At 37.6% G+C, this 17,724-nt stretch overlaps 1 protein-coding gene across 8 annotated transcripts in view; it reads right to left on the reverse strand.

Annotated features, from left to right (window-relative positions):
• Nucleotides 1-2,083: 2,083 nt before the first annotated feature.
• Nucleotides 2,084-17,724, reverse strand: part of LOC136346370 (carboxyl-terminal PDZ ligand of neuronal nitric oxide synthase protein) — a 65,086-nt gene continuing 49,445 nt past the window's right edge. For 6 of the 8 annotated variants that reach the window (XM_066295468.1, XM_066295469.1, XM_066295467.1 and 3 more), the window contains 4 exons: nucleotides 10,240-10,400; nucleotides 8,315-8,512; nucleotides 8,111-8,260; nucleotides 3,872-7,061 (listed from right to left, as the gene is read on the reverse strand). In XM_066295468.1, the coding sequence (XP_066151565.1) occupies nucleotides 6,273-7,061; nucleotides 8,111-8,260; nucleotides 8,315-8,512; nucleotides 10,240-10,400 (1,298 nt within the window). In that variant the 3' untranslated portion in view covers nucleotides 3,872-6,272. Of the gene's footprint in view, nucleotides 3,132-3,871; nucleotides 7,062-8,110; nucleotides 8,261-8,314; nucleotides 8,513-10,239; nucleotides 10,401-17,724 lie in introns of those variants that run through there. The other 2 variants (XM_066295470.1, XM_066295466.1) reach the window with 2 other exon arrangements.

Below are 17,724 nucleotides of genomic sequence, written 5' to 3' on the forward strand. Positions count from 1 at the left end.
TGAGACCTGTGGTGCGTTAATCATACAGATTCTAAAAATCCAAGAATGATCCATCTTTCTGGGCTCATTACGCTAGTTTTCCATTAACAAGGACCGCAAGTCGCTCAAAGGCAAAGGGCTTCCCCGGGGATGGGAAACAACCCCGAATGGCAAAAAGATACTTTTAAAGTGATTATTTTTATACGAACAATGCGGTTCGCCCTTTGTATCGTTTGTTGGGGAATACTTTATCAATGGCAAAAAATGGCTTTGTTTCGGTGGATTAATTGAGGACCTTTGAGGGATTGAGTTGCATAGGTGGCATTTTCCTTGAGGACTTGCTTGTGTAAATCAGATGAAAATTTGCGGTCAAATCAGAGCAGGGAAGGTGATGACACTTGAATTGGCGCTAAAAAATCGGGAGGAATGGAACAATATTTTATCTCATTGTTAGCTGTAAAAAATTAAAAAATACAAACTAAGACATTTACATGAAAATCGAAGCTTCACGCGATCTTGAAATAGATTCACTATTGAAATTGATCACTCGATCGATGAATAGCAGATTTCACAATGGCCGGTCACCTTTTAAAAAAATAACATTTAAGTGTGATAATACCCAAAGAAGTGTCAAAAATGCGAGGCTGTAAAATTTCACGCAAAAAGGACTTAAAATCAGAATATTTTCGACAAAAGACTTTTTAATTTTTTAGCACCAAAAGGTTTTGAAAACGGATCACTATAACGGTTTAACGCAGAACTGCAATTAAGTAACCTGAAGAATAACTGACTAAAACAAAGAATTTCTATGTAATTTCTTTACGTTGTTTAATTAAAATGAACTTTGCAGAGTGAAATACGTGACCGAACCCTGGCTCAACTTTCGGAAAATAACGCTTTAAACGATGCGAAATCTCCTTCCTCCCTCCCTAAACTCCCTCCTCCTCTCCCTCTCCTAAAACTAATCTAGAATGTTTAGGAAGATTTCATACAAACCAAAAACCCTTTGTTATTAAAAATTGTTGCAAACGAATCAGTTGAAATGTAATGAGTACAACTGTGTCACAAATTTCCATTAGATTACAGATTGATTTCAGTGTTGAAAGTGTAACATTTTTCTTCCTTTAACGGTTTCTTCCGATTCCTCTGTCTCTCATCATGACAGGACTGAAGGATAGTCAAATTAAGCATTCTGCATGAAAATTATTTAAATATTGCAGGTTTGTTACTTATTTCATATTTACGAAGGTAGCTTTAGAAGCACTCGACCAGACATATAAATGGAGTTTTTTTTATTCCATTACAATAAGTGAAATAGGTCCATCATTTCACATCAAAGACGAAAAAGCAGTTAAAACAATGGACTCACGGGGGAGAAATGGCTCCAAAGAAGGTGAAAACTGTTCCATTTGCAGGAAAGGTGATGGCGTCAGTTTTTTGAGGTACACGTGGGATAATTTTGTATTGATTATCTCTCTAAAGCAAAAACAATAAAGAGAGAATATTATACACTATTGTGGCAGCGCTTGAGCTAAGAAATTAGGAACGAGCGAATTTAACAAAAGAGAACGAGTCTTATTTGATCAAGACAACGCACCGACATCGCGATGGCCAAAATCAATAAATTTGATTTCGAACTTCTTCCGCATCCACCCTATTCGCCAGATTTAGTCCCTCCCCAGATTTTTTTTATTTCGAAGTTCGAAAAAATAGCTCAGTGAAAAGAGATTTGCCAATAATGAAGAGGTAAAGTCCGAGGTCGATGCCTATTTTGAAACATTCGAAGTTTCTTACTTTAAAGAAGGTGAGAACATCGCTTGGAAAACTGTGTCAATCGCAAAGGAGATTGTGTTAAGAAATAATGTAATATTTTTAAATGTTTTTTTTTTTCTATAAATGCTACCTTGAGTACTCCTGGGACTACCCTCGTATTATTTTTACTTCTACGTAAATGCTAAAAATTCGAAGCTCGAACTATTCCTCGCAGAAAATAAATCTCCGATTAAGAAATTGGCTGGTTGTTGCCAAACTACCTCGTCCCAATTCACAGCTATTTCTGGTACCTTTTGATCTTTAAAGTGATTTCGCAGGAAAAGTAAAAAGCAACACTTAAGATATGTTTAATGTATATGACACTCAATTGAACAAAGATCAAAATAAGATTAGTCAGTCAGACGTTTCTCAATTATCGTAAGAATTCTATATGAAAAATAAATAATGGCTACCACTAACGTAAAATTACCTAACTAAATGTTTCTAGTGAAAACACGTTTAAAGATTGGTTCAGCCTTTGAAGACTTCCTAAAACTCATAGCAAAAGTAACAATTTTTTAGACGTAAAGTTAATCCAAATTTCAAGAGTTGATTTAAACCGAAAACGAACAATAAATTTTGAATTATGATTTTACAGAGATTATACTTTTGCCAAACATAACTCTTCATTCGTAATAAGTATCTAATTAAATATGTGTATTTCGAAATAAGTTCTTTCACAAGTTCTAATTGACAGATATATACCCTATGTATTTTGGCGGAAAAGAAGCCTGCATATAACATCTGTATATAGCAATGAAGACATTGAAAACAGACCTAACGTAGTCTTGCCCTACCCCAAACATAATTATAATTAATTGAGCTTAATTATAAGATGTTTACTTTGGACTCTAAGTACTCATTAGCACCAAGATTAAGACGAAGCTGCTCCTCCTTGCTCCCTGAGCTCTAATCAAAAATAGAAGTGAAATTTAGTCGATTAGGCCATTTGAATTAAATCTCCGAAGGATGGATATAAGTAGTTGTACGGCTTAGATGTCTATAATACATGGTTAAACTTTTATTGATTAGGCTAATTGCTCTGCGTCCTGAACGAAATTGATCTACTTCTTACGTCTAAACCTACTGAAAAACTTATCTAAACTTTTCCTTATTTGTCAGAAGGTCGTAACTTTGCCCAGCTTCAGGCCGAGCAGCTTCCGTTGTTTCCTAGCGCTCAGCTTCGAGAGCAGGTTTCGCGTTCCCTCCAATATTTCCTTCTCATCGTCAAATTCTTCTCGATCGTTGTCCTGACAGGACACAAATCCGCTTTCTGGACGGGATATGGATAGAGGCTCCAGAAGCTCGAACCAACGTTCCACTTTCGCCGTAGAGGAGAGCTAATTAAACAGGAATAGAGGGCTTATTGAGGACAGATTTTGGCATAAAGAGCGTTGTTGCATATAGAATTTTTAACCCTTGGAAATAGTCTTAACATTTACTAACTGGGACCACTAAGTACAGAAAATAATATCTAATGGCTAACGTCAGCAATCTCAGCTTCCGTGAAATCGCTCCCCTCACACTGAATTATTCAGCTTCCTAGCAGCAAACTGGGAACAGTAAATATACAAATTCTGGCATCAATCCAGCCCAATGTCATTTCCTGGAAGTGTTATGTTAACGCGAAATTACTAACTGTAATTAGACCATGCTCATAGCTGATTAGTGCGGAACTACATGAAATGGACCGAAATGTCCCTTCATAGACATGTCTTCAGATTTTAATAATCTTTTGATAAAATTCTGCATACTGAGCAAACTTTCTTAATTTGAATCTCCCAGCTCAAAGAGGTTAATCTTTAATGGATCGTCAGCTAATTATATTTCGACTTTAGGACCTGGATTAGGTCCAAAAACTTTCAGAAAGGAATTAAAAAAATTACCCTCGTCTGAAAACTTTTAATTACAAAACTGCCGCCTTCTTGGCTTTAAATTAGCAATTTTCGAGATAATGAACACCTAGTTAATGATAACGTGAAATATCTGATTATGTTTGGTCTCGGTCTGGAAATTTGGCAGGTCTATGGCACATCCCAAGAGGTTCCATAGTTAATATATTTTCTAAATTAAAGGAAACTAATACAAATAAGTTTATTTATAAAGTTAAACATCTGAAAATACAAAGCCAACTCAAGAGAAGGATAATATACGTATTTACACATAAACAAGTAAATAAATAAAACTCTAGTGACCCTAATCACCGAAAACATATATCATCTACATACTTCCATATTTACAGGCACAAATTGACACTAACATGATAATATACAAACTGTATTTATAAATATGAAAAACTCGCTTCGAATCTTAAATGCTGTTGGTATCTTACTAAGGGTTTCATTATTAACGTGCTGATAAGGTTACCAGGAGTATAGCTCTCATCTTGGTAATCCACTTAGGCGAAATCTACAACAGAGCGCCCAATTAGGACCAAATTATTCAAATGCTTTAATTAAGCATTGAGATGATCAAAATGGGTATTCGTTTATTGGTCAATTTCACGATCTTCGTTGGAGTTAACCTCCTTATTAACTTATCAGCACATTATTAGTAATGTTGTCCTTTGACGATGAATCAAGTGAAATTTCCAGTTAACCTTGTTTAAAATCCGCAACATCAAGTCTGTTTTATTGAGCATATCACCTAACAGAAACTTTTTGAATAGGCCCTAAAAAGGTTACACAAATTAATGTGTTAATAACCTAAATTAGCCAATAAAAACATCTCGATAGAGAAATCAGGCAAAATTCGACTCAAAATGAATAACCAATTGGTTTGGACGCAAATAGATGATAAGTGTTGGCATTTTGTTCTTAGTAGACAATTTTGACATGTTTGGTTTTGTCGTCACGTTTTGGGACAGAGAACGTCATGACGTTGTCATCGTCATTCGATAAATGTTTATTAAATCAAGTTCAGAATACCTATTCGCGTCATTTTTTCGAATTTAGTTTCCATGTTTTCGTCCCCAAGGGCGGCACTCTCTGACGACATTTTGTCAGGACCCAATGATATCACTATTATCAGCCACAACGTATTTTTTATGTTGAACTTCACAGGGATGCTGATGTTATTTGCTTGTTATAGTGTAACTGAATAAACCTCTTTGGCTTCTAAGGAAACGTGGAAAAGACGTAATTATCACCGAATTAAATTACATCCGAGATATTAAAGTTATTTCGACGTCATTTTAACATCAGTCGTTATAAATAGATTGACGTTTTTGAAATCTTGGGTAAAGCAAAACTTCCGTCGCCTCTTGTTCAGTTCAGAAACTTGTCATAATTTTACAAGTATGAGCCTCAAATGGTGATATTCGAATGTAGATTTTGACTTGGTCAATTTTTAGATTTAAACTTTTTTGAGTAGTTTTTTAAGCAGTTGTGTTATCATAATAAAGCCTCTATGTGGAGACACGTCGTAACTCCAGAAATCTCCAAATAACTCTAAATAAGACATTTCTCATATGAGAAGCCCTAAATAACAGATCTTCTATAAAACGGATGCGAATACTCTTTCTTTTCACCAAGATACTGAAATATATATCAAATTCCGTCTTAATAGCGGACAGAGTAAAGGACATCTGCTGCTTGGGTGCACTTCTGCACGTGCCGAATTTTAAATTCAGATAAACCTTATGTTTATGTGTTTATGGTTATACCTGCTTGCAGTCTTTACATGTAAATTAAATTTTAAGTGAGCAAATAGAAGTTGAGATTTCAGAAGAGAGAGTAGTTAGCGCAGTAAAATATATTTGAGAGGCGCAAAAATTTTTTTTAAAGGTATTGAGAGAGTTCGGACAACGTTGACGGCATTTCCGAGCAGAAGAACAAATTCTTAAGCTGTAGTCAGTTTAAGAACTCAAAAGGTAGTTTTCGTGCTTTACTTAAATGCGAGGCAGAACTATCTCATACAACAACGACAAAAGTAAAACAAACTATTATTACAAATCATTTCACATTGGTTGGAGAAATCTCGATTTTGAATGATGATTTTATATCCCAAAAAGCGCGCACTCTGACACGTTGCGAAACATTATAATAAAACAGAGATCGTAGAAAAATTCGGTATATTGGCGCACTTGGCACGAATCAGTGCGGCAAAGCGAATATGTCATGAATGAACTGTTAGGCTGAAAAAACTTTTTTAAATCAAAATTTTGCTTAAACCTACCAAATTGGCCCTTATAAAATTATATATCTAGAGGTGTCAGTGTTTAGGTACCAATTAGTGAAGTAGTGGCGAACTTAACAGGCAAGCAGTGCCCATCCAAATTCATCTGCATGGATTCTTCGGACAAAAGTACCGGGGCATTAATAATTTAGCCGTCAGGAAAATAAATTAACCAAAACTAATAAAACCTTTTTCTTTGAATTAAGGCAGAATGCTGTGGCGTTCATTTATTATTCATAAAAATTTATCTGATCATCTGATTATGCCATTTCAGTACTATTTGCTCGACCACGGACACCTCTCTCCTATTTGGTGGTATGCCTGGCCCACATAGTCCTTTGCATCTCTGACATTAATTCACTCCTATTAGGCACCCTCTCACTGGTAGATCTCGAAATTCCTGGTCCATTCATCAACCTCAACTCATCACTTATTCTTAAATTTGACAACCTGTCAGCTCCCTCATTTGAATTGGAAGGGACCGGTACTATCACCCTCACTCTCCCTTCAACATCTGTCGTAGTCAACGTACCAACTTGGGATAAGGGCTTGATAAACTGAGGCTCGTTTTGAGGGGGATTTTGAGTTTGGTTCGCGTTATGATTTACTTGGAGTCCAGCAGAAGGGACTTCTTCGGCCAAATTCAACAGCGAGTGTCTTCGCTGCATGGGCGGGTATTTAGGCTCTTGATTTAAATTTGGTTTGACATTAGGGTACATTTGCCGAGGTTCACTGTGTCGGGAAAGATGACTCCTGTTCTCCACATTAGAGAAACTTCTAGGGAGAGTGGCATAAGCCCCAAAGGGAGGGGAGTAGCTGTTGCCCAGCAAGGCTTGCGTCAACATCCCCTGATTAGGGAATGCATAGTTATAGGGTGATTGAGGGTAACCTCCCAGGGCTTGCAACCTCAACAACTCAAGGCTATTATCTATGGGGGGATAGGAGAAGTTAAATATTCCTCCAGCAGGGTTGAATGTGGTCCTCAGAGGGGAAGAGCAGGGCGCAGCCCCTCGGTTCTCGAAAGCTCCTAATGCTTGCAAAATCAGATTGGGGTCGATTTGAGGGGCTCTCTCTGGCTGGAGTTCTTGATGCTGCTAATACAAATGATGATCAGCATGACGTGAGGCACTAATGGAAACATTAATATATTTACCCAGAAAATATTTAAGTTATTGCTATCCGGTGCTAGAAAGGCAAACACTTGTTATAGCTGCGAATGGCCGAGGCTCCTTGAAATTTCGAAGGATTTCTCTCGAGTTATAAAGCAAAGTCAAACAAAATGGAAGCACAAACAATACAAACGGTGCAGCAGGATTTGGGTTAGGAGGGCGCAACTCCTTTCAGGAGTTTTGTGCATTAGTCGGCATGTCCCTTGAGACGGAGGGGCCTTTGATACTTTCTGTTTACACATTGCCTTTTTCAGCAAGGAAATGTAGAGGGGGAGGTAATACAAACACGATTTCTGTCTTCAAAAACGAACGCAAAAATCTAAACAATGATGACTAAAGAATGAAAAATCTGCGATTACAGACCGTTTGACACTCTTTTTGTAATTGTTTGGAAATAACGTCCCACACACGCTAATAGGGGTTGTTGCAGGGCTGAAGACACACACTATTCAGAAATTTGGATATTCAGATTTTTTCTGATCCAAAGTTACGTTCACCATTTGGCACGGATTGGGTTAAGCAAAGTTGTTTGTTTGAACTGACCACATTTTCATCGTTTATCGGCTTGGAAGATAAGTTACAGATATCTTCCCGAAAAGCCGCAACAACCAGGTTGAATGTGGATTAAAATAGTTGCTATTGAAATCACCAATAATTAACCTTAACAGCCCAGATAGCTTGGCCGCTTAAGCCCCTATCGACCACAGCTCGATGGGCACCTCATGTCGACATTTAATTGGCAAAAATCCTAACTAACGGCAAATACTACCTTATGTTCTCCCAGAAACAATTTCTCGTATAAATATTTGACTCATTTATTTTCAAAGGCAATTATAGTTCCGCATATCGATGGCTGAAGATCTCATTTAGTAGATAATATCTAAGCTTGACTAAGTCATTAAAGGCAACTCTATATGCGACAAAACTCGTGCAGGGCCAATTATTAGACGCTAAGTTGACATAACCAAACTAACCTGTGGCATAGTCATGTGTGGAGGGCTAGATTGTTGCTCAGGCTTGTCTCCCCCTTGAAGATGAGCCACGAGGGCAGCTATATGGTCCAAAAGTTCTCTGTTATGTACCAGGAGTTGATGAGTCCTGGCCTGCGCCTCCATCCTCGCAGCCTGATTTAGGACAAGTTACCACAAGCACTTGAAAAAGTAATAGATAAATCGAACCTGTTCTGCCTGCATTTGCTCCCTGGCCAGCTGCAGCTGCGCCATCGCAGCTTGAGTCTGCTGCCTCTGCTGCTCCAGCTGTTCCCTCAGCAATTGGAGCTCATGGTGAGCCGAAAGGGCGCTGCCTGGAGGAGGTAGTGACGGAGCTATGCTTCCGGTGATTGAGTCACTGTTGGGCGATGCATAAGTTTCTGCGTGCTGGAAATAAGTTTCTCAGTAAGGGAATTAATTGGGAAATGAGCTCCGCTCGAAGCTATTCTGAACTAGACGAGCTTAGTGGTGTCATCGCAATTGCGAATAACTGTCTCGTATAAATTACAATCTGGTTTTAATCTCGTTTTTGTGCGAGACAGCCGGAAGCGCAAAGTTTCGAATAGCTGTTAAGCCGCAGAATAGTGTTGCTTAATTGCATTTTGAGGAGGAAGGGAAATGTCTGCGATTTTAAAAATTTTCACGGGACAGTGTAGGAAACATAATAACTGAATTTATGATATCTAAATGTGTCCAGTTTCAACACGTAATCTGGGACCTTAAAAGTAATTGCTGCGAATTTTTAGTTAATTGCTACATCTTTATTTGCGGGTATTCCAGATTCGCTATGCTGCTAATGAGAGGTTGCTTATATCGTACACTCTTCAGAAGAGCATAAGACCGGAACTATGCTTTAAAGGACTTATGGTTGGTAAATGGCCCCACGAGGTTTTTTTTTATTAAGGTGCAGCTTTTTCGATGGTTTTATTGAAAGGTATTTTTCCCAATTTTTTGAATATAGTTCATGAAACAAATGTGAACAAAATCAAATCGCTGAAACTTAAATGGATATGTGAATACACACCTCCCCGCGTTCTTTATGCTATGCTTTTAAAGATTTTTTGCACTTCAGTAAAAAGAAAGATCGTAGAACGTTATAAATGAAAACGAGGAGGCGCAGAAAGTATTGGATCATCAAGACGTTCTCAGTTTCCTTAACCTGAGTTTCAGACCTGATTCCCTGAAACGGAACCAAAGAAGAAGATCGGACATGAGAATAGGAACAATTCCTTAAGATCATTGAGAAATTTACCTTGCCCATCTACATAGAGATTTTTTATTTTTTTTTAGATATACGTTTTTCACATCTACCAAAAGGGTCTGGTTGGGACAACCATTTCACACTTAAGAATCCACGATGAAGCCGCCTTACTTTCGCCCCAAATTTCTCACTTATGTCTGTCACGAAGGAACGAAAAGGATCATAGAAGCTCATTCCAGCAATGTGAGTTATGGGCATAAACAGATTAGACTGACATGAATAATTAAGTGATTTGATGGGATAAACTTGTTATCTATCTTTGGCGAAGTAATCCACTTGACAAATGTTTGCTATGAATAATTTGCAGGAATCACGGGGCAACCCTTCAAGGGGTTTAAGGCAGTTTACGTGCAGGTAGTTTACACACCTGCGGCGTTGAAAATCTTCACGCGTGTGTTTATGCAAATTTCCTTTGTATGTACTTATAAATTACACTTAAGTGTAGGTAAGTTAAGTTTACTCTGCAGATGCCTTAAAGTAACAGACAGTGCTGATTTTAACATGGAACCAAATAATTATTATGTTCTTGAAATAGATTGATTGATCTTATTTTAGAGTCGTTCTAAAGCTGTACAATCAAAGCTTGATCGATTCCCATGCACACAGGGATATCATTTTAATATCCCTTGGTTATTTTATTTGTTTTCCGATTTAATGGTTCACTTATATTGCCTTGGACACCTGCCAGAGAGTGGTCATTAATTTCTCGGGCGAATTTAAGCCGGTCTAGACAAAAAAGTGCTTCAAAGTTTTTATTCCACGCCGCTGGACTGAAATAACGGAATTTTAGCGCTTATATGCAAAGTTTTATTTCCCTGCTAAAGTTAAATTAAACATGCTACCATACACTCACCAGGGGTGATTTCCTGGGGCTGCCCCCGTTCGAGGGCGGCGGCGGCAATATGTCCAAGTGAGCAGGAGGTTTGCGACTTCTAATACTGTTATCCAGGTATGAATCCTTGATGCTGGATTCGTCGGGAGGCAGGGAATTTCGGTCGCCATCCGACGTAATATCTGAAGACAAAAATTTGCACGTGTAGTAAACAACAAAACAAAATTCATTCGCGTGCTCTCGAGGAGTAATGCGATTTGCTGAGCGTGCAAAAATGCTTTCATGAATCCGGGAACAAAATTTTTCATCCCTCCGAGCTGCGAGGACCACTTTTTTAATATACTTGAGTAATGTCATTTTTAAAGTGCTCTTTTGTAATGGTGACATTATTCTCCGTGGGTGTAAAAGAAAAATTAGAAACAGCGGGGGTTTTATTACTGCCCGTGCCGTTTCTGAAATATTTACAACTCGGCGCCAACATGAAGATATAATAGTGACAATTGTATAAATCTTGCTGGGTCACTTACGGGACCCATACAGACTTTCATAAAGAACTTAAAGAATACTTATGCTGTTAGATACATGGTGCCTTGCTTTAGCAATCAGGCGCATTAATAGATAGCTAAATGGGTATTTAAAGCAAGTTTCCAACACAATAACATGAACTGAAGGCCAATAGGCTTCGTCATCCCCTGGAGTATTGTATCCATCATAATGATAAAAATCTACTTTTAGGATGACACGAGGACAGACTTAAAAGTGCCCGACCTAACTGTTAAAGAAAAAAAAAATTTGAAAATATTGCATTATTTCTCAACATAGTCTCTTTTAGGATTGACACATTTCTCTCAGCGATGTTCTGTGGTTTCTATGTCCTGTTTGAAAATAGGTGTCAACCTCGGACCTCACCTGTTCATTATTGGCAAATCCCTTTCCACCGAGCCATTTTTTTAAGCTTGAAAATAAAATATAATCTGAAGGAGTTAAATCTGGAGAATAGGATGGATGAGGAAAAAGCTGGAAGTTAAGTTGATTAATTTTGGCCATCGTGCTAATGGAAGTATGGACTGGTGCGTTGTCTTAATGAAACAAAAGTTTCTTTTTCGCCAAATGCTGTTGCTCTTCCCTTATTTCTTCATTCAGACACTGTAGTAAATTTATGTAATATTCCGCGTTTAGTATTTTTCCTTTGGGGAGATAGTCAATAAAGATTATCCCGCGTGCCCCCAAAAAACCGACGTCCATCACCTTTCCTGCAGATGAAACGGTTTTCGCCTTCTTTGAAGCCGATTCTCCCTTTTGAGTCCATTATTTTGACTGCTCTTTCGTCTCAGGTGGGAAATAATAGACCCTTATTTCATCCATGGTTATGAGTCGACGCAAAAACTCGACTTTATTATTGCGAAACTTTGCGAAAGATTCCCTTGTAACATCCTCATGGCGTTGTTTATGTTGAATTATGAGTAATCACGGCACCCGTCTTGCGCGCAGATTTCTAATATCACATATCACATTTTCACCACAATCTCTGGAGTGGTCACCTCATTGGCTTCGTCTCGGTAGTTGGTACGACCGCGTTTAAACTGTACCGCCCAATATTTTACAGTTGTTAACGAAGGACCAGATCCATCCAAAGCAGAATCAAACTCCGCTTTGATATTGAATGAACTAAGACCGTTCAAATTAAAGTTTTGAATTACGTATCTCTGACCAACTTTGTCACAAATTTTCTAAAAGCATTCGTTAAAAATGGCTTCAAAACAAACCCAAATCAACGTAGTACTCTCAAACTTTAGGCGTAAGAAGAAGAAAAAATCTTCATCTATATGTACTTCTGGAACTACCCTCGTAGTTTTCTTCAAGCCAGTTTCTTTTTACTGTAGCTTCACATTTTGACAGAGCGACATTTAACTAGACTTTCCAGGTTTCCAAGGGAAACTGAAGGAGCTCAAATACATGATCAACTCTACAGAGCGAGTCACATGGACAACACCCAGAGAAAGATTTGAATTTAGTAGGGGTCTTGCAAAATATCGACCAAAGCAATTTGGTGAAACACTTGCCCCAGAGGCTTTGAAGGGCCTCTCCAAGATACCGTAGGACACTCTCAGGATTCATTCAAGGGTTATGAATGTGGCAACCAACTATCTTAGCAACAGCGCCGCCCATCAACCACTAACATCCGGATCGGACGCGTAAACGAGTGACCTTTCTGCGATTTCAAATGTGATAATTTTTGATAATGGTTTCTAAGAATAAACATTTTTAACATGCAGGTTGTGTGGCACAAATTGTAGTTGTATTAATACCTGCTCGCTGATTTTAATGTGTGCGAAATATTCGTCAGGATGTAGCTCATGTGTATTCTGACACATACATGTTTGTATTCTTTTAAATATCGTGTGAATATACGAGGTGTCCGTCTGCGACGCCCGACCATGAGGTTGACTTCCGTAAACGTAATCATAGGTATTTAGTAAGCAAGCACCGTTTTAAGGCACACACAAGGAAGCATTGCTGCGACAACCCCTATTGATGTGTAAGGTGTGACTCCAAAAAAATAATGACCCGTTGGTTCACATGCGCGATGTGCGATTGTACGTATCTTTTCTTGGTGTGTCTGGGGACCTATATGGTTCTCCGAGAGGACAGTTAAAGTCGATTTTCATGAATAGCTCTCGGAATAACGCTGCTAGTATTTGATGCTCTACTCGTTCAGGAGTAGGACCTTTTTGAAAATAAGACTTTCTTTGAAAATTATGACACAATTTGTCTGTGCCACTCGGTGTGTCAACTCGCATCTCCATTTCTGCATTGATTGCAGTTGATGTCTAATTCACTCCCTGCATAAATCTAGTTTACGTTTCCGCACGGCACTTCTTTAAATTTGAACAGTAACGAACGTTAACGCGACTCTAGATTGACAGCTTGTCTGCGACATGTGGAAAAGCAATATGTCTCCGTCAGCTTAGTTGTAACGTGCATTAACTAATCAACTGATAATGTTGAATGTTCGATGGTGCCATCAATCAACACCTCCGGGACGCTCTCACGGTGAGCGCATTAGCAAATTCAGTCCTTGACAAATCAGATTTGGCCCTGCCGGGACGCATCCGCCAAAAACTGGAAAGATAAACTGAAACGCAAAATGTCTACTTTAAAACTTGGAAAACTTCGAACGATTCGTTGCAATAACTGGAGTGTGAATTTGTAAAATACGTTTGTGTGCACAGTTTGAGTTAGCCAAGCCAGACGCTTCAAAGGAGAAACTTAGAATTGTTTGTTTGTTTACATTATTCTGCATTTAGACTCGATGATTTAGGTGGAGACGGTCGGAAATTTTCCTTTTTTTCTTTAATCATTAATTAGCAGCGTTTATTTGCGAGTGCGAACGATCCTTTACACTCAAAAGAGTTATGAGAACAGAGCTTTATGGCGGCTGTAAAAACTGCGGAACAGATGATTGCGTGTTAGCGCCATCCGACAGTAACATTCGTGGAAACTGGAAACAGAAATGTACGTGATTTTTAGTCTTTGAAATATACAATATAATAAGGGTTTACTATTCAGGAGTCTTTCCCGTGAAAAGTAAGGTCCCTTGACAATCAAGAAAATAACAAATTCCCAACCAGATTTGTTTCTTCTCAGTGGTGGGATAGCAATCTCTTTAATGGCAAAGGGATCTCAATAATCTTCTTACTCAACATATGCTTTGACATCCCTTTTAAAATTAAAAAAAAAACTGGAGAATTTGATCGTGATCATGAAAAGAGCGTTACATGTACAGTTGTGGGCAAAAGTATAGAATAGTTTTTGAAACAACATTTGCTTGATAATCATTTTTGTTTTCGTGTTCAAAGTTTGTTGATACGGTAAAGGTGTGTGCCTAAATTCACCGTAAAATATTTTGCTTAAAAATGTTGTTTTTAAAAAAGTTGTAAAAAACAATTTTTTTGTTGAACGAAGACATGTAGTATTATGTAATGTTGTTGTTTATGGGGGTACTATCAGTTATTCAGTCCGGCTGTGTGGTGCATTTTATATGAAAAATGCCAAAGAAAAAGTATTTATCGGAAGATTTTCGAAATTCAATAGTTCAAATGTCACGTGATGGCTACAACCAACAAGACATTGCAGATACGTTAAAAATCAGCTAAGGGGTCGTTTCCAAAATTTTAAGAAAATTTGGCACTTATGGGGATGTAAAAGGTGGTCTAAAATGTGAATGTTCAAGAAAAACGAATGCCACTACCGATCGACGGATTAAAAAAAATATAATCTGCAGATCCTGGGAAGTCCTCCAGGATTGTAAAGCCAGAAACCGCTAAAAATAGCGACATCAATATAAGTGATTGGACTGTAGGTAGTCAGTTGAGTGAATTGGGATTAATAGGAAGGATTGTAATTAAGAAGCCCTTAATTTCTAAGACGAACAAAACAGCCAGACCTAAATTTGCTCAGGAACTTTTCTTTTGGTCACCTTCAGAGTGGAGTACTGTTCTTTTCAGTGATGAAACTAAAGTTAATATTTTTAATTCTGATGGGAAAAGTTATGTTCGTCGACCTGTGGGGACTAAGTTCGATTCCAACCAGCAAAAACCAATACTGAAACATGGTGGTGACAGCATAATGGTATAGGGATGTTTTTCTCGATCCGGCGTTGGACCATTGGTGAAAACTGCGGGAACTATGGATCGATTTCAATACAAAGCCACCCTTGAGAACCATATGCTGCCATTTGCTGGTGAAGATATGACTTTATTTTGGCGTTTCCAGCTGGACAACGAACCTAAACATTCATGCCGATTAGTAAAAAATTGGCTGAGTGATAATAACATCTCCGTATCAGAATGGCCGTTTCAGTCGCCGGATCTCAATCCAATTGAGCATCTCTGGAAACACTTAAAACGAAAAATTCGAAACAGGAATGTGTTCAATCGGGATGAGTTGTGAAAGTCCTTCAGGAGGAATGAGTGAAAATTCCTATTTCCACTTGTGAAAGTTTAACTGATTCTATGTACCGCGTTTGCATGCGTCGATGTCAGGCTGTTATCGATTCGAAAAGATATGCAACAATATATTAGTTTATTTAAAGTTTTGTAATAATTATAATGGATTTTACAAACCACCTCATTCTTTCGTCTAGCATAATTTATTATTTTTATTTTTTTCTGTTTTTGTTTATAATATTGTGAAATATACACTTGGGTTTTTGTACAATATATTTATTTTTTAATAATCAACTATTTTGATATAAAACCATGCTGGATTTAAAGTATTCCGTACTTTTTCCCACAACTGTACGTCGTGCATGATATCGTCATCATGCACGGTGCTGCACCGCCACACTTTAGTTTAGTTGGGGCATCAATTTTTGGCCAACAACTATGCCTAAACCACAGTCAGTTATGTAATACGCATAATTATTGAAAAGCATTACAACTAGAACACGTAGTATTTCAATTTCGCAGCTAAAATTTTGAATTCGAAAACCGAAAAATTCGATAGCCGATTTAGAATATTCTGAGCGTAAAGTCGAAATTAACTGATTGAACACTTTCAATTTAATTTTAGTTGGGAAGTTAAATGAAGTATTTGCCATGTATTGAGTCTCCGATTTGTAATATTTTTCCACCCCCAATAAAGCATATTTCTCTGGAAATCCAAGTAAAAAAGAGGTCGATAGCTCTATTCAAATTGTTATGTAACACAAATTGTAAAAAACAAACCGGAAAAGTGATTTTTGACTCGTGTGCATGTAGGTGAATTTGTCGCGATTGTACCATGTTCAGCTTTTCTAGTTAGATAGTTAGAAAAATACCAGTTCAGGATATCGGGTAGCCTCAACACGTACCACAATTTGGAATGCATGGAGGCCTGAAGGCATTTCCTATTAAACAATTCATGTGTTTTATACGATTTTATGCCTTCCAGATTAAAGTAATATGTAGTCTCAATCGTTCAGGAATCTAAGTTCTTGGACTACAAACTACGTTATTTCTGTATTCCCATTGGAAAATATGGCTTTGCAAGAATATGATTCCTTTGCTTCCATATAAATGCAATAAAGAGTCGTGTTATTTATGAATGGACCCTGGACCCTTTTCGCTATAACTCTGAATCCAGGATTGTTCTTCAAGAGGTGTCGGCCTTTTAACTTCATGCGACTCAAAAGGAATGTCAATATTTAAAACACTCTTTTGCTCTTTGTCGATGGAAATATGTCAGCTCATTTTGCTTTTTTCCTGCAAGCTATTTGTTATTGCAGGTAATGAGACCGCGGCAACAAGAATCATAAATAAATAATTTTTCGTTTATCGTTTCAACAGTTGAAGAGTATTAATGGAATATTAGAATTTACGGAAGTTAAAACTCATATCTCGAAATAGTACCGTCTGAATTGAGCGATATTTATTTGGAATATTAACATCTTCAAGCTGGAAAATTTGGAAATTTGTCGAGACATTTGTGAGATAAATGTTTGCCTGTGCATGCACCCTTTTTACATGCAGTCCTAGTTATAAAAGCGCAAGAATTTATTTTATTTCCGAGACAAATATTCTAGACTCTATTCAGTAACTTTTACACGTTCCCAGATATTAACGCTTCCAAAATAATCCCCGAGATTTAACGCCACATTTCGGAAATCTCGGAATTTACAACCGGGATTTATGCAAGCGACGGATCTTTTGGCAAATATATCAAAAATACAATGGCATCTGCGCCTCTTTTGAAGTTCTCTTCTAGATTTAATGAGCCACCAGCGAAACTACTGTTTAAGATAAATCTTCAATTATTTTTCATCAATTTGCCGGAAAATTCCCACTTTATTTCCTCATCAAATAAGCTTACTTTTTGCCGTTTCTCCGCAAAAAAAAATAAGTAAATAAAGAGAAAGATTTATCTCCCTATTTTCATACACAACCCTTGCATCTTATCTCAAATTTCGATCATCTATCACGTTTCATTCGCGTCAGACACATCCCCTTTTAAAGGAAAATAAAAACCTTATTAATGGCAGTTTCAGCTGCAGACAATATTGAAGCTCAGCTTCAATGACCTTATATTCGGACTTTTTGTTCTAAAGAATATATTACGTTATTTTTACAGCCGCCTGTATAAACGAGAATCGTCTCATTCTTATTCCGAACCGTTTCGGAGCTAACATTGTATAAACAGGGGAAGTTCTCCTTGGCTGGAGGAAGAGAAGTTCTATAGCAGAGGTGTGAAGACGTGCCTGGAAATACTTAACCAATAATATTCAATAAAGCTCATACCCGAATATCCCACTTTCACGATCAATTCCTGGTTTAAGTTATAAACAAAAACGTTGGAAGGGGCCGATAAATATATCGAGAAATCAGCCTGCTTAACGCTAATTATTTTGTATAATCCAAAGCGAAATAATTGCGAAGGAAGCTTCAAATTTTTAACGGGTTTTACGACGTTGTCTGCTTGAAATAGACCATTAAATGGCTATAAACGTAAGAAGGCAACATTAAAATT

Source organism: Euwallacea fornicatus, chromosome 22 (assembly GCF_040115645.1).
Source record: "Euwallacea fornicatus isolate EFF26 chromosome 22, ASM4011564v1, whole genome shotgun sequence".
Lineage (NCBI taxonomy): Eukaryota > Metazoa > Arthropoda > Insecta > Coleoptera > Curculionidae > Euwallacea > Euwallacea fornicatus.